The following is a 20,094-nucleotide window of genomic DNA, read 5'->3' as shown; positions in this document are numbered from 1 at the left end:
TTGCTTTGCCTTTGTGGGGTCCCTTGAGAGTCCATACGAATCTTAGGATGGGTTTTTCTATTTCTAAATTGCAAATTGCAAAAAAGGCTTTGCAGTTTTCATAGGCGTTGCATTGAGTCTGTAGATTGCTTTGGGCAGCACTGTTATCTGAACAATATTAAGGTAGTATTAGTCCTTCAGTCTATGACGTAGGCCATGTCGCCGTCTATTTACGTCTTCTCTAATTCCTTTCAACAGTTTTGTTTAGTGTTTAGTGTAGAAGTCTTTCGCCATTTTTTTGAGTACGAGACTTTAATTAAATTTATTTTGAAGTATTTTATTCTATTTGATATTGTTATAAATGAAATTGTTTTATTAATTTCTTTGGTATTGCTCATTGTTAGTATATAAAAATGCAATTAGTTTATGTGAGTTCATCTTCTATCCTGACACTTTGCTGAATTTGTTTATCATCGCTAACAGATATTTTGTGCAATACTTAGGGATTTCTACTATAGAGAAGGAAAACATTTTCCCTTAACTCTCTTAAAGTTCTTTGCTGGGTTTGAAATAAACTAACAAAAACAGATTAACCAGAGAAAGGCATATACAAATTCATTCAGTATAAGTTTTATGAGATACAAGAGACTTTATAAGGAAACAAATGACCAAAGAAACAGAACTGAGTATGTCCATGCCAGGAAACAGTGGAAACAGTGTCAGACTTTATTTTGGGGGGCTCCAAAATCACTGCAGATGGTGACTGCAGCCATGAAATTAAAAGACATTTGTTCCTTGGAAGAAAAGTTATGACCAACCTAGAGAGCATATTCAAAAGCAGAGACATTACTTTGCCAACAAAGTCTGTCTAGTCAAGGCTGTGGTTTTTCCAGTAGTCATGTATGGATGTGAGAGTTGGAATGTGAAGAAAGCTGAGCACAGAAGAACTGATCCTTTTGAACTGTGGTGCTGGAGAAGACTCTTGAGAGTCCTTTGGACTGCAAGGAGATCCAACCAGCCCATCCTAAAGTATATTAGTCCTGAATATTCATTGGAAGGCCTGATGCTGAAGCTGAAACTCCAGTACTTTGGCCACCTGATGCGAAGAACTGACTTATTGGAAAAGACCCTGATGCTGGGGAAGGTTGAAGGCAGGAGGAGAAGGGGATGACAGAGGATGAGATGGATGGATGGCGTCAGCGACTCAATGGGCTTGAGTTTGAGTAACCTCTGGGAGTTGGAGCATCACCACTGTTTGCTCCGGGAGCAAACAGCATCACCACTTTTAACATACAATAGTTCAGTTAAATAGCCCAAGAATTCATCATTGCTTAGTTGTTAAGAACCAGCCACCTGGAGCCATATGGTCTGGATTCAAGTACAGACTCTATTATTCGTGAGCTGTGTGACCCTGAAACAATTATTTCCCTTTTCTGTATCTCTATTTCTTCACCCTAAAATGAGGAGTGATACAGAGAGGCCTATACTTCCCAGGCCGGGACACCCCACAAAAGGGCTGGCCAGCACTCTCCAGACGAGCCAAGGGCACGGAAGGAAACCAAAGAGAGCAAGACCGAGGCACCACTCCAGATTAAGGGCGACCAAGAGGCATAACAGCTGGACGCAGTGTGAGGTGTGGGGTGGGCGCTGGGGCAGGAAAAGGCGTTAGAGGGACAGGTAATAATCGGCTGTATGAACATAACAACTCCCTCCTCCCCCTGGAGAGAGAATTCTGAGGCGTGTGTTTGACGGGAGTAGGCTCCAGCCTCTCACCATGGTAGCTTGATTTTTAAGCTTCCCTTTGTTGGCGGCCGCCTTCCATCCTCTGTTTGCTCACTCCCTGCCTCGTGTTCACTCTACCTTTGCAATAAACTACCGGCTCTAAAGTCCTTCTCTCAAGGTCAGCTTCTAAGGGAACTGGAACTAGGGTATTTCTTCCCATTGATACAAAGCACAATGATAGCTGGAATTAATCTATGCTATTAGAAGTCTGAGTGGAGCTGGATGGGGACAGAGGAGGGGTTCCTGGGGTGTTTTCAGTGGTCTGTTTCTTGATCTGAGTACCGGCTCTGTGGTTTTGTTCCATTTGTGAAAATTAGTTGAGCTCTGTAGCTACAATAGGTGTGCGTTTCTATAGGTATATTATAATCCAAATAATTCTGTTAGTTTTGGCAGAGTGTTTTTTTGTTTTTACAGTAAAGAAATGATTTAAAAAATCTTATTTACTGGCTTGGCAGTGAAAACTGGGATAATATGTTTATATTACCTAAAACAACAAATCATTTTTATAATTTTTTTTCTGGTTCACATATGGTCAGAAAAGAAGAAGAAGCAAAGACCAGAAAGATGGGAACTTGGACCCAGATGGCAAAAGAAGATGAGAAAAAGAAGATGAAGTTGGCATAGTATTCACAGATCAAGGGAGCAGGAGATAACAATGAAAGGTATTTAAACAGATGTTTTTAATCTCCATAGGGTCCAAACAGGTCATAAAGAGTCCTCTCCAGGAAGACAAATAAAATATAATGTCCCTTACATGAGGAATAGGAAAACAAAAACAAATCCAAACAAGCAAACAAACTTCCTCCTCAAAATGAACTCGTACCTATAAAGAACACATTGGTGGTTCCCAGAGGTGGAGGGTGGAGGGGTGTGAGAAGTGGGTGAAGGAAGTCAAAAGGTATAAGCTTCCAGTTATAAAATAAATAAGTCGTGGAAGTGTAATTTACAGCATGGTGACTACAATTAATAATATTTATTTTATATTTGAAAGTTTCCAAGAGTAAATCTTATCATAAAAGTACTCATCACCAGGAAAAAAATCTGTAACTATGTACGGTGATGCCGATTAAGTGGACCTACTGTGGTGATCATTTTGCAAAATATACAAATATCAAATCATTATGCCATACACCCAAAACTAAATCTATGTTGATTATATCTCAAAAATTCTTTAAAAAAACACTCTTCTCCAAAGCTTAGATGCACAGACATTCATAAGATGAACTTGAATTCTTAGATTCAACAGAGAAAAATCCCTAAAATAGTTTCCTACATTCAATAAAGAAAAATTTATTTGAAGAGAAACTGCAGTCAGTCCGTCCCAGTTTATAAGGAAGTACACCTTGTTTCAAAGCATCATGTTACCACCCTGGGGCTTTTTGCCAGAGGACTCAAGATTTACAGGCAAGGCAGAGAGGATACCTTCCACTGCACTTGCCAGTAGTTGAAGCATTAAGCCCAAACCTCAGAGGAGAGTCCTCAACGTTGTTGCAGATTGTAATGAAAGCCAAGGACAGAGCTACCTGAACCCGCTCTATGACTTTTATTTTATTGGACTGAGCAACAGTATTCACAACAAAAACAAGCAGATTATATTATCATGAGATTTGGAATTATTTATCAGTTACTCCTTTAAAATATTCCTTATAGATATCAACCCTCTTATTTTTAAAAACAGGAGATTCCAGATTGACTTACATAAACTAAATTGAATTATTTAGTGTACTGACACTAAAACATGATTTCAAGTTAAAATGTCACAGCATGGGCATGCGAACACACACGCGCACACACACACACACACACACACTCTCACACTCACACACACTCACACACACACACTCAAACACACACTCACACACACACTCACAAAGCCACAGACCTACTGTGAGCTGAGGTCTGATACTCTCTACTTCCCTAAGTAAAAAGCAAAACTTTTGCTGAGATTTTTTTAAAATGTATTAATATTTTAGGGATTTAAGATTATGCAATAAAAAGTCTGAAAATTACTCATCTCCAGGCCCTATCCTTATACACAGAATTAAATCTCTGGGGTCACGCCTGAGCTTGAAATCATGAGGGAGTGCTTGAGAGTACAGAAACAAACAACGAGGTCCCCCAAGAAAGAGATCGATAGGAAGCCAGGAGAGAGGACAAGGCCTCAGGCAACCTGAGTTTACACCCGCAAAGAGATTCTGCGAATTCTGACTCAGGTGGGAGAATTCTAAACCAGAAAATCAGTGTACAATCAAGAAGTGCCAGAGTCAGAGGAAGCCACTGAGCAGATGAAAGATCTTATACATGATCAAGAGATTATTAAAACAAATTCAGTATCTTAGCACCATAAAGAAAAATAAACTTGTGGAACCTTGTGTTTGATAATTTGGAGTAAGTTTCCACTGTTAACTCAAGTTCAACTTATGGTTCTTTATGAGCCATAGACTATTATTCAGTGCATTTAAGAAAGTTATGTTATTTGTCAGCTATTATTTCTGTAGGCATCTTTTATTTCTCCTATTTACCCAACTGTTTTATTAAGCCAGGTGTTGAACAGGTCTGCAAAAATGTAACCCAATGCACTCTCTGACTAAACTGTTTTTGTGAACATATAATTAATTTTTCATGAAAATCTGTAATTTATGCTGATATGCAATGGATTTATTATTGTTATAATAAATAATTTTTTAAAAAGCAAAATAAAACCAAAGAATTATGAAAAAGAACCAATTAGAAATGTTGATAATTTAAGCCCAAATTATTGAAAAGAAAAAAGTCAAATTTTATTCTGAATAACAGAACAAACAAACTAAAGTGCAAATTAGCCAGCTGGGGATTAAGTTGAGAGGGTCTTACAGAGCAGTACAAAGAAGAAAGGAAGATGAAAAAGTTAAGAGACATAAAGAACAGATAAGGACATGTTAGCTTTCATTTAGGAATTCCAGAGGGAGAGAATAGAGAGAAAGGAGGAGATATTACATAATCAGCGGCTAAGTGTTTCCCAGAAGTGAAGAAAGCTATGAAATTTCAGCACATCAAAATAGAGGGAAAAAAGCTAGAAGTTACCATAGCAGAAAGATGGTTTGGAGAAATAAGGATCAGATGTTCATTGTCAATTTCATTAGCAGCACTATATACAAGAAGACAATCAGGCGATTCTTGCAACGAGCTACTGAAAGTAACTGTCGTTTTAGAATTCTACACTCAGATAGTGTCACCTAAAAGCACAGGTGAAATGGCATATTTTAAGCATTCAGCATCTAAGAAAGTTCAGCACCAGCAGATTCTCACTGAAACAAGTATTTAAGGTGTATACCTCCACAGGAGAAAGAGTGAGAATCCAGAAGAAAAAGCAGGATGAAAAAAGGAATCTCAAACTTCATCAGCTATTCCTATAGTTTAAGACTAAGTTAGTATTGATTACCAAAAATGTTTAAAAGAACAATCTAGAATTAGAATTCTGGATGATATCAATGGAGGATTTGGGGAGAAAGGAAACAGCAGAAGGAAGTGAAAATGTCCTGTTTGGGAAGAGTATATACATACTGATTAACTTTAGATTTTGTTAGGCAAGTATAACTTTCTGTGTGGATATAAAAAATTGAGTGAAAAATAGCAATGGAATATATAAATTTCACACCAGCAGAGGAAAAAAATGGAACAAAGAAAATTTAATCAACCCAACAGAAATCAGGAATGGGGAGAAAAAAGAAACAAAAGGAGACCACAGGAAACCGCAAATGCAAAGTAAGATAACATGGTTAAATTCAAACAAATGATTGACTGTAATAAGAAAAAACATTTAAAGTGAATTTAAAAAATGGGAGATTTGTATGAAAAAACCATTTGAGGAAAATGAAAATTGCCAATAAGCTAAGGACAAGATGCTCAATCTCCCCAGTTATGGAAATACAAATATATGGCACTGAGATGCCATTTTTTTACTGATCAGATTGCAAGTATTTTAATTCTGATAATAGCACACGTTAGTACAGTTACACCCTCATAGACCACCACTGGAAGTGTAGTTTGGCACAAGTTGGAGAACAGTTTAGCATATCTATTAAAATCAAAATATTTGCATATGGGAAGCATAGTCAAGGATATCTAGCAGCTTGCCTTGTAACAGTGAGATATTAGAAAGAACCTAAGTAAGTGAAGTAACAACTAAATAAGCCATAGCATGTTCTTACTGCAGAATACTTCACAGTAGTTAAAAAGAATAATTTAGCTTATGATAATATGGATAGGTCTATTGTGAATATTTAAAAATATGCAGAATGAAAGGTACAAAATTCATGTATATATGTGCAGGCATGCATACTCAGTCACGTTTGACTTTTTGTGACCCTTTGGACTGTATCCCGCCAGGCTCCTGGGATTTTCCAGGCAAGAATACTGGAGTGGTGTGCCATTTCCTCCTCCAGGGGAATCCTCTTGATCCGGGGATTGAACCCAAGTCTCCTGCGTCCCTGAGTTGCAGGAGGATTCTTTACTACTGAGCCATCAGAGTAGCAGTTTCCATGTGTAGAACCACATAAATAAATACTGTATGTATAGGTCAGATAGATAGGTAGATACACATACATAAACACCTAGAAAAAGCTCTGAAAACTTAAAAACATCAGACTCAGAGTTAAGGTCATCTCTAAGGGATGAGCTGAGACGGAGAGTAGGGTGAGTGGTACACGCTGGCTTGTGGGGAGAGTTTGGAGCGGGGTACATAGGAGGGCTTTCGTCTTCTTTGTAAAGTCTGATTTTACTTTCAAAGTCTGATTATTTGCTGAATGAGTTTGATTACAGTTCTTTTCCTTCTGGACATGCTTGCCTTTGCACAGACAGCAGATCTGCTAACCTAGACTAGCTATGCATTCAGGGAATGGGCTGTGTAGGCACAAGTGATTTCCCAACCTTTGCACAACAGGATGCATGATCTCTCTCTTCTCCCTCCCTTCTACCCCAGTACTCACCAGACGCTGGAATCTTAAGGAAGGAGAGGCGTCCGCCATATTCAGCTGTGGACTAAGGATGGGAGCACCCACTCTTGAATATGCAGGTTACTAGCACCTTGCTAAGCAAAGCCGTGTGTGTGTGTGTGTGTGTGTGTGTGTATGGGAAAGTCATCTTTTATATAAGCAGGTGGGAAAAATTATACTTCAGATAAGGTTTCAGTGACACAATGAAACCAACCCAATAGTTTCTAGACTATTAAAGCTTTTCTGTGACCTCTCTTGAGCTATCCACTTTCGAGCTCTAACATATAATATTAAGAAAAAGGGAAATCCTCTCCACTTGAGCAGTGAGAAGCTGGAAACGCACTCAGAACAACTCTTTGTGTCACTAATTAGTATCAGGCTTATGCATTTTGCTACTTTAAATTTGTCCCTTATTTCCAATCAGCTGCTTATAAATCCTTCTGTTTGGCAACCTGGAAAATTTAATTAGAGCTCTTCTAAAATGATGCTGTTGTAGAAATAAAATACTTATGAGAACATTAAATTCAAATTTCATACTGCAAAGTCTAAAGTATTTCCTCTCTACCCCCACAGCCCTCAGAACTTTATCCACATTCTGAAACCCCAGTATTAAGTCATAATTTGCAGAATCTACTTGGAATTTACATTTTGAATATTTACTGTGTTGCTAATTGTATTGTACTGATAGCTTACGGTGAATGATGTCGGATTCCTGATCTCCGAAGATTTAGCTTCGGGACCAGGGACCAGGCTTGATCACTCAAGAGCTTTAATGTAGCAGAGTTTTATTAAAGTAAAACAAGGGACAGAGAAAGCTTCTGACATAGATATAAGAAGGGGGACAGAGGCAGTGCCCCCACTCACTAGCCTTATCAAGGCCTTATATACTTTTACCAGGCCCACTCCAATATACATCTTAAATTAACAAGATTAGAGCTAACAATAGAAAGGTCTTATCAGACCCACTCCCACAACATATGTCTTAAGATAACAAGATTAGTCAGAAAACCTCCTTAAGGAGAAACACGTCCTCGAGTAAGACACATTGTTATACTGACTAAGACAAGACAAGGTAGAAGGAAATGTTTGTACTTTTCTCCTGGAGAGCCTCAGACTCCTTTGTCCTTCTCAGAGGCTCCGGACCCCTTTCTCCTCCTTGGGGGCCCTGGACTTCTTATCGACCTACCTAGGAACTGACTCAGTACCAGGGCTTCTATTTCTTTCTCTCCTTTGAAGTTCCTAATGCAGCGGTTACTGGTTAACTGACTAGAATCTCAAAGTTCCTGGTGTCTAAACATCATTGATGCTGGATTCCCTGAACTTGCCTTGGCTCAGTGCCTGGAACAATGACCAGGCAGATCCCTCTCCTTCTCCCCTGTGGTCCAGTGAGCTGAGTCCTGCTATGTCTGGGCCTCCCTAAAGCCAACAGTTCAAGAGAGGGCTGCTTCAGTTTCTAAGCCTAAGTGATTTTCTTCCACTACCATCCAAAGGGTTTGACCCTAATACATTGCACTCCCACCGAAGATCCTCTACGTAAATTGTAGGGCCCAGTTCCTGGCTTCCATGGGAGCCTCCCAAAGCAAGACTTGGCCTCTCTCCTCCATGACAACCTTTCTTAGTGACTTTTCATATGGCACAGAGACAGACTGGCTGACAGGGTTGGCCATGGAGCTGTCCTGCTCGCCAGGGGACTCAGCCTGGCTCTTTATGCCAGCACTCTTTAGTTTGAGGAGTCTGGTCATCACCTGAGAGCTTGTCAGAAATGCAGTGTCTCAGGCCCCATCTCGTACGTGTTCACTTAGAATCCGCATTTTAGCAAGATCCCTGTGGAGACACCTCAGGACAGAAAATCAGATTAGCTCAGAGAAACTCAGATTAAGGTTCTGCGTCTGAGATCTCCCCTGATACACTTGACTTCACAAATACCCCTACAGGAAACTCCTCTAGGATTTTCACTGGTTGACAGTTTCAGTCATGTAAGGATAGCAAGAGGGTCACCCGTATGGTAGGTACATTTATGTGGATTTTCACGCATGGTTATTACGGTACAAGATCTCTTTAACATGAGTAAATTCAGTACAAAACACGACTCAAAAACAAGGAAGGAATACCAGTAAAGACAGTAAGACTGAACACACAGGAAGGGGAGGTCAAAGCAGCGCCGTCCCAGGGGAAGCAGGAAAGGCTCAGTCAAGAACATAGTCACTACTGGCCTTGGGCACAAGGGTTGACTTTTCCAGAGACTGGAAACAAGGAGCTGGGCAGTTTGTAGCCTGATTCTTTGCCAAGCACCCCTTCTTCCCACTTTTTGCCGCATTTTTCTCATCATAGGCTTGTGTGCATGCGAGTTCACGCGTGCCTGACTCCATGGACTGAGTGGAGCCCACCAGACTCCTCTGTCAATGGGATTTTCCAGGCACGCATACTGGAGGGGGTTGCCACTTCCTGCTCCAAGGGATCTTTTCAACCAGGACTGAAGCAGCATCTCCTGTACTGGCAGGCAGGTTCTTTACCACCAGCGCCACCTGGGAATCCCCCTTCTTCCTGATTTTGGTAACAGTCCCAAATTTTCATCTGGGGACTACTTCTCTCCATTCTGTATGATCTCGGTAGAAGAACCAATTACAGAAGTGGGAATGCGATCCAAGGGAAGCTAATGAGATTCTACTTATCTCAGGAGTGTGAAATTCAGAGGCAAAAACCAAGAAGGAAGATGGCTGGAACTGAGCCTCTGAAGGTGGTGACTCAGAGGAGACTGTCCCAAGTGCTTCCCAAGACCAGTGTCTGCTTGGCTCTCCTTAAGTTCAGTGAGCTCTGCAATATCTTTCCCCCAACCTCAATTCTGTTTTGAGTTTGCCAGTCATATTCTGTTGTGTGCAAAGAAAAAAAAAACTGTATGGGATACAGAACGTGTAGACATAGAAACATCTTAAGTTGAAATGAGAAGTGGAAGTCTGCTTTCTCTGGAAGAGGCAAATAGAGAGGACAGTTTGAACCACACGGTAAAGTTACAGAAGAGATCTAATCAGGGTTAAGTACATGGATCAAGTATAAGTAAAAGAACTGTTAACCAGTGCTGAGGGGCCAGCTAAGTTTGCAGAACATGAAATCGTAGTGATTTCCTTCAGGAACCTAGGTGTCAGGAAGGAGAAAGGGCATAGTTAGACTGATTCAAAGCTAGGAGCTAGCAGGGACCATGTGTCAAAACTATGAGGCGAGCCTATTAATGGGCTGTCAATAGAAGTCGAAGGCTAATATCATGAGCTCTGGGCAGGAGAAGCAAGGAAGTGAAGCTGAGAAGGTGAAATGGCGTGGTGGGGCATTGAGAGACTTGGCTTAGCTGAGAAAAGACCAGGGAATGACAGAGGGACTTGGAAGTTTAAGCGGCAGCTCTGTTACAGTCCATGGTGAGAAGTCAGCAGTTTCCGCTGAGGTCCAGGGTGCGGGTAATTCGGGGGCTCTGAGATTGGAATGCAGATTAAGGTACATTGAGGCCAAGCTTACCCATGTGCCCACTGCAGTTGTCCATGATGATGTTAGAGGAGATGTAAGTTCGGTAATTGGCTCGGCCCAGTTTTACCAACCAAATTCTAAAGTGGTTTTATTTATTAAAAATATTTTAAATGAATGTGAAGGAATGGCCAGGAGGTTGGTAGACTGCAACTTAAAAATGAAGTTCCTTCAAGAAAGTAAGACTAGCTACAGAGCAACGTAGTGGCTAACAGTGTGGGTTCCAGGCACTGTTTGTTTACGGTTTGGTCTAAGTTACTTAACCTCTCTGTGCCTCTTATTTCCTCAACTATAATGCAAGCATAAAAGTACCTGCTTCACTGTCATTGTGAGAATCAAATGAAGTAATATGTATAAAGTAGTAAATTCCTAGTACTTCAAACATGTTATATATTACAATTATACATGAGACATTATAAAACATAATGTGATCCTCTATAATGAATATTTGTGAAAAGTATGACACTGTTAGCTGCTCAGTCGTGTCCGACTCTTTGGGACATGGACTGTAACCACCAGGCTTCCCTGTCATGGGATTCTCCAGGCACAAATAGTGGAGTGGGTAACCATTCCCTTCCCCAGGGGATCTTCTTAATCCAGAGATGGAACCAACCTCTCTCGCATTACAGGCAGATTGCTTACTCTCTGAACCACCAGGGAAGCCTGGATATTTGTGCAAACATTAGAAAATAACTGAGGTGGTGGTGGTGGTTTAGTCACTAAGTTGTATCTGACTCTTGTGACCCTATGGACTGTAGCCTGCCAGACTCCCCCTCCACGGGATTTTCCAGGCTAGAATATTGGAGTGCGTTGCCATTTCCTTCCCCAGGGGATCTTCCCAATCAGGGATCGAACCCGGGTCTCCTGCATTGCAGGCAGATTCTTTAGGAACTGAGCTAGGAGGCAAGCCCCAAATAACTGGGGAGGGGCACTCAAGACTATCCTTGGGGTAATCAGGGAAGTCTTCACTCAAGAGATGGAGGCAAACATGAAACACAGGGCAAGAGTTTGATAAACAAAGGGCACAGAAAACACGGGAAGAGCTGTGTTTAAAGCTTACAGTATGGCAGGCACCTTGGTACTTTACAGATACCACATTTAACACCACATTCCTGAAAGACAGGCAACTTGCATGGATTAAATAACCTGCCCATGGGCACATAAGAATGGAAAGAAATTGGAATCTTCATTTTAAAAAGTAAGTTGGTCGGGCAGAAGGTCTCTGCAGATGGACCTTCGGGAAGTGTGAGGCAGAACAGCTGAGTCACTCGGCGCTCCTGGGAAGCCGGGAAAGTTGAGAATGGATTCACATGCAGGGTCAGGTTACAAATGGATTTTGGACTTGAATCTGAGGGCATTGCCTACGCAGTAAAGGATTTAGGGAGTAAAGGATTGTAAGGAGGCCCTACCCAGTGAGTTGAACCCGAGCATGTCCTTAAAAGCATGATGATAACGACACAGATCCATCTCCAGTAAATCTAGCTTTCCGTGTGCTGATCCAGTGACAGCGGAGATGTAGCAAGGAAGAGGCGCAGCAGCGGCGAGCTCTTCTGCACACATCTCCGGACGTTTAAAGCTCCTTGGATGGGTCTTCCAAGATCCTTTTGGCTCCCCTCTGAACACATCTGGTTCCCTGCATACTTCTGGACTAATTACGCGCCGGCCACTCGGGTCCTTCAGCTGAAGCTAAACTTGACTCACGCACCCCTTCAGCGCTCCCTGGCTTCCGCAGTCTTCCTGTTTGTTTTTTTTTTTTTTTCCCTTTTCTAAAGTGAAACAGATTTTTAAAAATTATTTTATTCTAGTTGATTTACAGTGTTTTAACTTCTCCTGTACACCAAAGTGATGGTTATATACATTCTTTTTCATATTCTTTTCCATTACGATTTACCACAGGATATTGAATATCGTTTCCTAGGACTGTGTTGTTTATCCGTTAAATATGTAACAGTTTGCATCTGCTAACCCCAATCCATTCCTGCCCTTGACCCCCCACCGCTTTCACAACCACAAGTTTGTTCTCTACATTCGCGAGTCTGTTTCACATACAGTTTCTGCATATAAGTGATATCATATATTCGCCTTTCTCCTTTTCACTTAGTTCCTCCAGCACGATCATCGCTAGATCCACGCACGTGACTCATCCGCAGCCAGCTGGCCCAGCCTCCCTTCCGCGGCCCCACATCCGGTCACGTGAGGGGCAGGTCACGGGGCGCTCTGGTCACGTGAGGCTGGTCACGTGCCAGGGCCTCGCTGCTGGGGGCTAGGCTTCCGGAGACTCCGGGGCTCAGCGGGTGCGGGCCCGCGGCTTCGGCGCCCACCAAGCTGCACGGCCGGCATGGTGAGGGCGGCGCTCTGGGTTGGGGCTGGGCCGCGTCCGCCGCCTCCCCGGAGCTCAGCTCCTCTTCTCGTCCTTCCCGCTGCAGATGAGCCGGGCCACCCCCGACCAGGAGCCAGCGCCGGCGTCCGAGCCCGTGTGGGAGCGTCCCTGGTCGGTGGAGGAGATCCGCAGGAGCAGCCAGAGCTGGTCGCTGGCGGCCGACGCGGGCGTGAGAGGCGGGACCCGGGACGGGAGCGGAGGGCCGGCCGTCTGCGGGGGGTGCGCGGCCTGCGAGCGGGAGGACTCCAGTCCCAGCCCCTCTCCCCCCAGTCGATCCCGCTCTGTCTCTCGGGGACTAAGTAACACCCCTTCTGGCTCTCGAAAACCTCCTGGTGGCAGGCGTCAGGCCCCTGGGCGGATGCCGGCAGGCGGACTTCAGCTCTCTTGAGGGCTCCTGCTCGGACTGCCGCCCATCGCAGGGCGCTCTCTTCCTTGGTCGGTTTTTTCAGCCAGGCGCCAGCTCCATCCTGAGCGGAGAGTTCGGCTTCCACCACGCCGCAGGCTTGCAGTGGCACCTCATAGGCGACTCCTTGTTGAGATCTAGACTGAGTGGGTTGGGAGACAAACCAGTATATGAATATCGTTAAGTAAGACACCTTAGGCCTGGGACCCAGTAAGCTCAGAGCCTTGATTCCAAAGTCCCATTTGAGTGGGATTTTTGGATGAGTAGTGCTTTGTTATTTTGCCTTTCGTCTGTGATCCCTGTAGAATGACAACCAAACAGCACTTTAAACTTTTTCCAGAAACGAGATAGGAAGTGTCCATTGACTCACTGCCACTGTTTTGATGAGCTTTCTTAATGTTTTTCTATGCTGCTTGGTCTTGGTACTGTCAAAAGCAGCATCCCTTTTCCATTCCAGCACACGCACACACATGCACACACACGCACACACACACACACACACACACACACACACAAAGGTGAAAGAAAATGGCTGCTTTTCTGTTTTGATACGCAGAATAGATGCATAGTATAGACGCATATTGATACTACTGTATATGTTTGTTTTTTAAACAGCTACTACAGTTTCTACAGGAATTTTCACAGCAGACTATCTCTAGGACTCATGAAATCAAGAAACAAGTGGACGGACTAATCCGGGAGACTAAAGCCACCGATTGCCGCCTGCACAATATCTTCAATGACTTCCTTATGCTCTCTAATACCCAGTTCATTGAAAACGTGAGTTACTTAGTTGCATCCCATTTTTAAAGAAATAATACTGTTAGAGGGAGCACTAGTCACTGTGATATTAACTGACCTATTGTTAGGTTCTCTTAAATTCTGGGGTAAGTAGTACTTCTTGGTAATTGATGTTCCCTCACTTTTTATTAGTAAAGTTTATCTGTTTTTTCAAGCCTTTGAGAAAACCTAATGATAAAAACTTTCCTCATATTCCAATGTTTTCATCCATTGTTAATTCTGGAGTTGTCAGCAGTTTTGGTGAATTGCATGGCCCTCCAACAAGCCTTGTTATCCTCTATAAGGAAAGCCATACACCTGGTCTGACCCTCTGGGCACCAGCATGTTATTAATTGTATGCATTATGTTCTGTTAAGTTATATTAAAAGCATGTGTGTGTCTACTTGGACTATTCTGAACTAATGCTCTGTTATGCTGGCTGAACCTGTGTCATAAAATCAACTCTAAACACATTGTTGCACTTAAACCCAAGTGCAATTTTGTCGGTTTATCAAGTTTTCAAAGTTTTAGATTCTAGGAACACATAGATAAACTAGAGCCCCTTCTTAGAGAATATCACAGTTTTCTGTACTAGTGTTATTCCAGAATAAAAAGGAATAAAATGTGGCCGGAGCTCCATGACTCGAGGGGAGATTATTCTAGAAGATAGAGAGAAAGCTTAGTTAAGCTGACCTGTGTTTCTCATAGGGTGACTAACTTTCTAAGTATCAGTGTTAGTTATACTGTGAAAAGAGGATTATTAAATTAGGCTATCTCCTGAGACTGTTAGATACAAAGTAATAAAAATGATTTTGAAAATCGCAAGGTTATACAAAGATTTAGGATTGTTAAGAGGAGACTAAATATTGTCATGCAGATATCTTACACAGCATGTTTGTACATTTTTAGTAATTGAGGTTGAAATGCCACTACTGGGCTTTTGGGGGAACCTGTGTGTAAAATGAAGATGTTAATAAAGGTTATAAGTATCTCTTTGCCTGTAATTTAAGATATAGCAGATATTCTGGTTAAACCTGTGGTCATTTTCTGGCCATCTGTGCAGAATGTCCGTGCTTGGTCCTGAGCGCTGTTCCTATTGGAAGAAGCAGTTTACAGGACCCTCGACTCTCCTTCAGCAGTGCGTGTAGTCCCATCACTTTTTCATCCCGATGAATTCTGTGTCCTTTTAACTATGTCTGTTGCTCTCATTCTGTGCCTTTCTTCCTGGATCGGGTGCTTAGCTCTTCTCGGCAGTCAGTCTTGCAGCCCTCGACTGGGCGAGGGACAGAATTGGGAGCCTTCTTTGTACCTGATGTGCCTGAAGCACACTGATACTGGCTTGATACTGACTGATACTTCGGGGGAAACGGGCATTATAAGCTCCTTTCTCTGAATCATAACCTTCAGGTCTTCTCTTTGCTCAGCTTTCCTTTTCTTTCCAAGTTTTCTTAGATTCTGAGTTTCTGATGATCCAGTTTTTGTGGGAGGTTTTTTGTTTACTTTTGTTTTTGTTGATTATTTTTGGTTTTAGTTCATGATTTCTGTTCGCTTCTTGGATTCCCTGCATCCGTCTCTGTCTCCTTTGTCTTGCGCTTCTTCCGCTTCCAGTCTGCGGCCAAGTTCCCTAGATGTGCTGTGGCCACTGCCAGCTCGAGCTGCTTCCCGGACCTCCCTGTGAGGCCACGTGTCACGTTCTTTCCAACCGTGGTAGAGCGTCATGCTGTTAAAAGGATGGCTAGCGCTTAATAAAACTGAAGGAATCTACCTGCTGATAATACATTTGGCAGGGATTTGGCTTTTTCTTCAAACCCTGACATCAGGACTCGTGTATTACAATTCTGTCTTAAATGATGGTGCCATTTGGTTTCATGGTAGTTTATTGGAAAGATACACAAAGTAATAGGTTTTTGGGTTTTAGTAACTGACCTCAGAGGCAGCTAGTAGATTGCGAACTGCATTACAGAGTTAGTGAAACTGAAGAGCAATCAAGACTTTTTAGGGCAGGAAAAATTAGTACCTTTAGAAAAGGCTCACGAGGGGACTCGAAGGAGCAGAAATGTGCACCAGTGCGTTACCAGTAGGGAATACAGTTCGTGCAGCTTCATTAATCTGTTCCTGTAGCAATTTTGTCCTGAAACACTGAGTGACCTAATGAATGACTTCTTTCATAGCACTTCCTATGATTGTAATTCTGCATCTATTGATATGGTTTGATGTGTTGAACTTCTCTACTAAATCAGGCCCCACATTTTTACCAACTGTTATGTTCTTTGGGTTCAGCGTGAGCCTGATACATAGAGACTCGTGAATATTTGAATGAATTAAAGAGAGATCATAAAAGTAGAGAGGACCATGCCTGTGTATAATGTGGTAAGAAATCTCAGCCGCTTGTCAGATTTTTCTCTTTATTCCTCACCTTCACCTCTTACCTCATCTCCCCAAATGAGGAATAGGTTCTTCAAGTAGAAATACCAAAGATATTTGACAGTTCTGTGAATGGCTGCCTGATTTTAAAATGATCAGGCAACCCGTGGAGCTGTGAGTTCAGTCTGAAGGGTGAAGTAAGTTAGCATTGCTCACCTGCTTGTATACTGAGCACTTGGGATTCATGGTCCTGCCTGGCCACCCTTGAAAGATCCCGCGGGCTTTGTGTGTTTGCTGGCTGGTTTCTTAGATGTCCTGCTTGGCTTTCTGAAGGCTGCTGATGTCTTGTGGGGTGTTTTTAGTGACAGAAAGGAGAAAAAGGAGGGTATTGATGCTGTTCAGACCTAAGCTTGAAGCTCAGTCTTTTAAGTTAAATAGTCTTGCTATTTAAAGTTTGAAGTGACCTGGGCAGCTGTCTTGTCTTAAAGTCTCAATTTTAAGATTTATTTGCCATTTTTTGTTCTTGCTTTTGAAAATTACTCCCCTAATTTCTGGTCTCTGTAGAATTATTATTATTTTTTTTAATATGGAAAAAGAAGCAGCTTTTGAAATTTCAGATACTAAAGAAGAGCCTCTCAGCATTTTGACATGTATATTCCAAGTTCATTCTCATGCAGACATTGGACTTTTTTTCCTTTTTTGTTGTGAGAATAACGTATTAAAAGTATTAAAATATGAAAAAATTTAAACTACAGAAGTCAACTATAATTCTGCCACCCCAAATTAACCAGCCACTGAACATTTTGGCATATTTTTTCTAATCCCATGTATGTATATAACTTTAACCTTTTCTGTATGTACGTATTTTCAGCCTGCATTTTTCTTCATGTTAGCATATTATTTTCTAAGCATTTTAACACATCTATAAGATTTACTGAAGTTAATTTCTGTTTCTGTTTCATTTTATGGCTACCGATATTTAACAATCCCCCATACAGAACTTTTTAAGATAAAATACTTTGTGTATCTAGGAAAGAACAGATAATAACCACAAATGCTAATAATGTGCACTACCTTGTATTAACAGATTTTAATATTTTTTTTCCTTAGCTGTAAATAATTTGGGTGTGGGCTTGCTGGTTTTGCTGTCTCTTTACTTTTCTTATGTGGAGAGTATATATATAGTCTTTGGATGTATATTGGTACATGTGTATGGGATATGAGGTAGGGATCTCATTTGTTTCTTTCCCATACAGGTAACTTTTGTTACGTAGTTCTTTTCCTCACTGACATGTATATGAATGTGTGTTCCTGTAAATATAAATAGGCTTACATGTAATTGTGAGTCTGGCTCTTACCTCTGTCTTTTATTATCTTTATCTGCTGTAGTAAGTATCATAGTCTTAAATACCAGAGATTTTTAATAAGTCTTAATAGGGCAAATCTCTGTGACTTCTCTTTATTCATAATTTTCATGGTTATCCTTGGCTTTTTTACTTCTGTGAATTTCAGGATTATCTTGCTAATTTCCCCAGAAAATTCTACTAGTATTTTGATTGGAATTGCAGAGAGTTACAGATTTGTTGTTTGTGATTTTGAATGTAAATATGATGCCATGAGCATCTTACTGTTTGTATTTATTTTTCTTGGAACTAAATTTCAAGAAGTAGAATTCTTGGGTTGGAAGTAGTGAACATTTAAAAATAATACCGTTAAAAAAGATCTTCACAACCTGGATAATCACGATGGTATGATCACTCATCTAGAGCCAGACATCCTGGAATGTGAAGTCAAGTGGGCCTTAGAAAGCATCACTACGAACAGAGCTAGTGGAGGTCATGGAATTCCAGTGGAGCTATCTCAAATCCTGAAAGATGATGCTGTGAAAGTGCTGCACTCAATATGCCAGCAAATTTGGAAAACTCAGCAGTGGCCACAGGACTGGAAAAGGTCAGTTTTCATTCCAATCCCAAAGAAAGGCAATGCCAAAGAATGCTCAAACTACCTCACAGTTGCACTCATCTCACACGCTAGTAAAGTAATGCTCAAAATTCTCCAAGCCAGGCTTCAACAGTATGTGAACCGTGAACTCCCTGATGTTCAAGCTGGTTTTAGAAAAGGCAGAGGAACCAGAGATCAAGTTGCCAGCATCTGCTGGATTATGGAAAAAGCAAGAGAGTTCCAGAAAAACATCTATTTCTGCTTTATTGACTATGCCAAAGCCTTTGACTGTGTGGATCACAATAAACTGTGGAAAATTCTTCAAGAGATGGGAATACCAGACCACCTGACCTGCCTCTTGAGAAATCTGTATGCAGGTCAGGAAGCAACAGTTAGAACTGGACATGGAACAACAGACTGGTTCCAAATAGGAAAAGGAGTACATCAAGGCTGCATATTGTCACCCTGCTTATTTAACTTGTACGCAGAGTACATCATGAGAAACGCTGGATTGGAAGAAACACAAGCTGGAATCAAGATTGCCGGGAGAAATATCAATAACCTCAGATATGGAGATGACACCACCCTTATAGCTGAAAGTGAAGAGGAACTCAAAAGCCTCTTGATGAAAGTGAAAGAGGAAAGTGAAAAAGTTGGCTTCAAGCTCAACATTCAGAAAACGAAGATCACGGCATCCAGTCCCATCACTTCATGGGAAATAGATGGGGAAACAGTAGAAACAGTGTCAGACTTTATTTTTTTGGGCTCCAAAATCACTGCAGATGGTGACTGCAGCCATGAAATTAAAAGACGCTTACTCCTTGGAAGAAAAGTTATGACCAACCTAGACCGTATATTCAAAAGCAGAGACATTACTCTGCCGACTAAGGTCGTCTAGTCAAGGCTATGGTTTTTCCTGTGGTCGTGTATGGATGTGAGAGTTGGACTGTGAAGAGGCTTTGTGCCAAAGAATTGATGCTTTTGAACTGTGGTGTTGGAGAAGACTCTTGAGAGTCCCTTGGACTGCAAGGAGATCGAACCAGTCCATTCTGAAGGAGATCAACCCTGGGATTTCTTTGGAAGGAATGATGCTAAAGCTGAAACTCCAGTACTTTGGCCACCTCATGCGAAGAGTTGACTCATTGGAAAAGACTCTGATGCTGGGAGGGATTGGGGGCAGGAGGAGAAGGGGACGACAGAGGATGAGATGGCTGGATGGCATCACGGACTCGATGGATGTGAATCTGAGTGAACTTTGGGAGTTGGTGATGGACAGGGAGGCCTGGCGTGGTGTGCTGCGATTCATGGGGTCACAAAGAGTCGGACACGACTGAGCAACTGAACTGAACTGAATCAGATTGATATTGGGTTAGAAGATATGAACGTTTGAAAATAATGTTGTCTAATCAGATTGATAGTTACTTTGAAAAGATGGGCAACCTCGCCCCACTGCTGGCAAAGGTCTGGGAAGTGGGCACTGGGATGTGCTGCGACGGCAGCGAGAGTTGTCCCACACAGAGATCTGGAAAAAGCTCTTAAGAGTAAACCAGAGTTTTGTCCTTTGGCTTGGCAATCCTGTTTTCGAGAAGCCTGTAGAAATAAAGGGTCCATGGCCTGAGAATTCAGTATATCTTTACAGCAGCTGGTTGGCACTAGCAAAAACTGGAAATGTCCTTAATGTTCTCTAATAGAGGATTCTTGAACTAACTACAGTCAACTTCGTACCATAAAATATTATGCAGATATAAAAACAAATGAGTCAAATCTATATGCATTGACCTAGAAAGTGGTTTATGAGAATGTCAAGTGAAAAAGTGGGGCAGAAGGGTATGTGTCATAGGAATACAGTTTTGTTTCAAAGCTGGAAGGGTGGAAAACTTTGGATGTGTGCATATGTCCGTAGAAATTTGTGTAAGAGCCTTGGGAAACAGAGAGGGACACACCAAACTTAGTTATTCTGAGGATGAGGTTGGAGGCAGGGA

The 20,094-nt window shown here is 41.9% G+C and overlaps 1 protein-coding gene across 3 annotated transcripts in view; it reads left to right on the top strand.

Moving 5' to 3' along the window:
- Positions 1–12,436: 12,436 nt before the first annotated feature.
- Positions 12,437–20,094, top strand: part of LOC120865497 (WASH complex subunit 2-like) — a 45,259-nt gene continuing 37,601 nt past the window's right edge. For all 3 annotated transcript variants that reach the window (XM_040242827.1, XM_040242829.1, XM_040242828.1), the window contains exons 1-3: positions 12,437–12,585; positions 12,671–12,793; positions 13,643–13,807. In XM_040242827.1, the coding sequence (XP_040098761.1) occupies positions 12,583–12,585; positions 12,671–12,793; positions 13,643–13,807 (291 nt within the window). In that variant the 5' untranslated portion in view covers positions 12,437–12,582. The remainder of the gene's footprint in view (positions 12,586–12,670; positions 12,794–13,642; positions 13,808–20,094) is intronic.

This window comes from Oryx dammah, unplaced genomic scaffold, assembly GCF_014754425.2.
Source record: "Oryx dammah isolate SB20612 unplaced genomic scaffold, SCBI_Odam_1.1 HiC_scaffold_6, whole genome shotgun sequence".
Taxonomy (NCBI): Eukaryota; Metazoa; Chordata; class Mammalia; order Artiodactyla; family Bovidae; genus Oryx; species Oryx dammah.
This window is presented reverse-complemented; position numbering and strand designations above follow the sequence as displayed.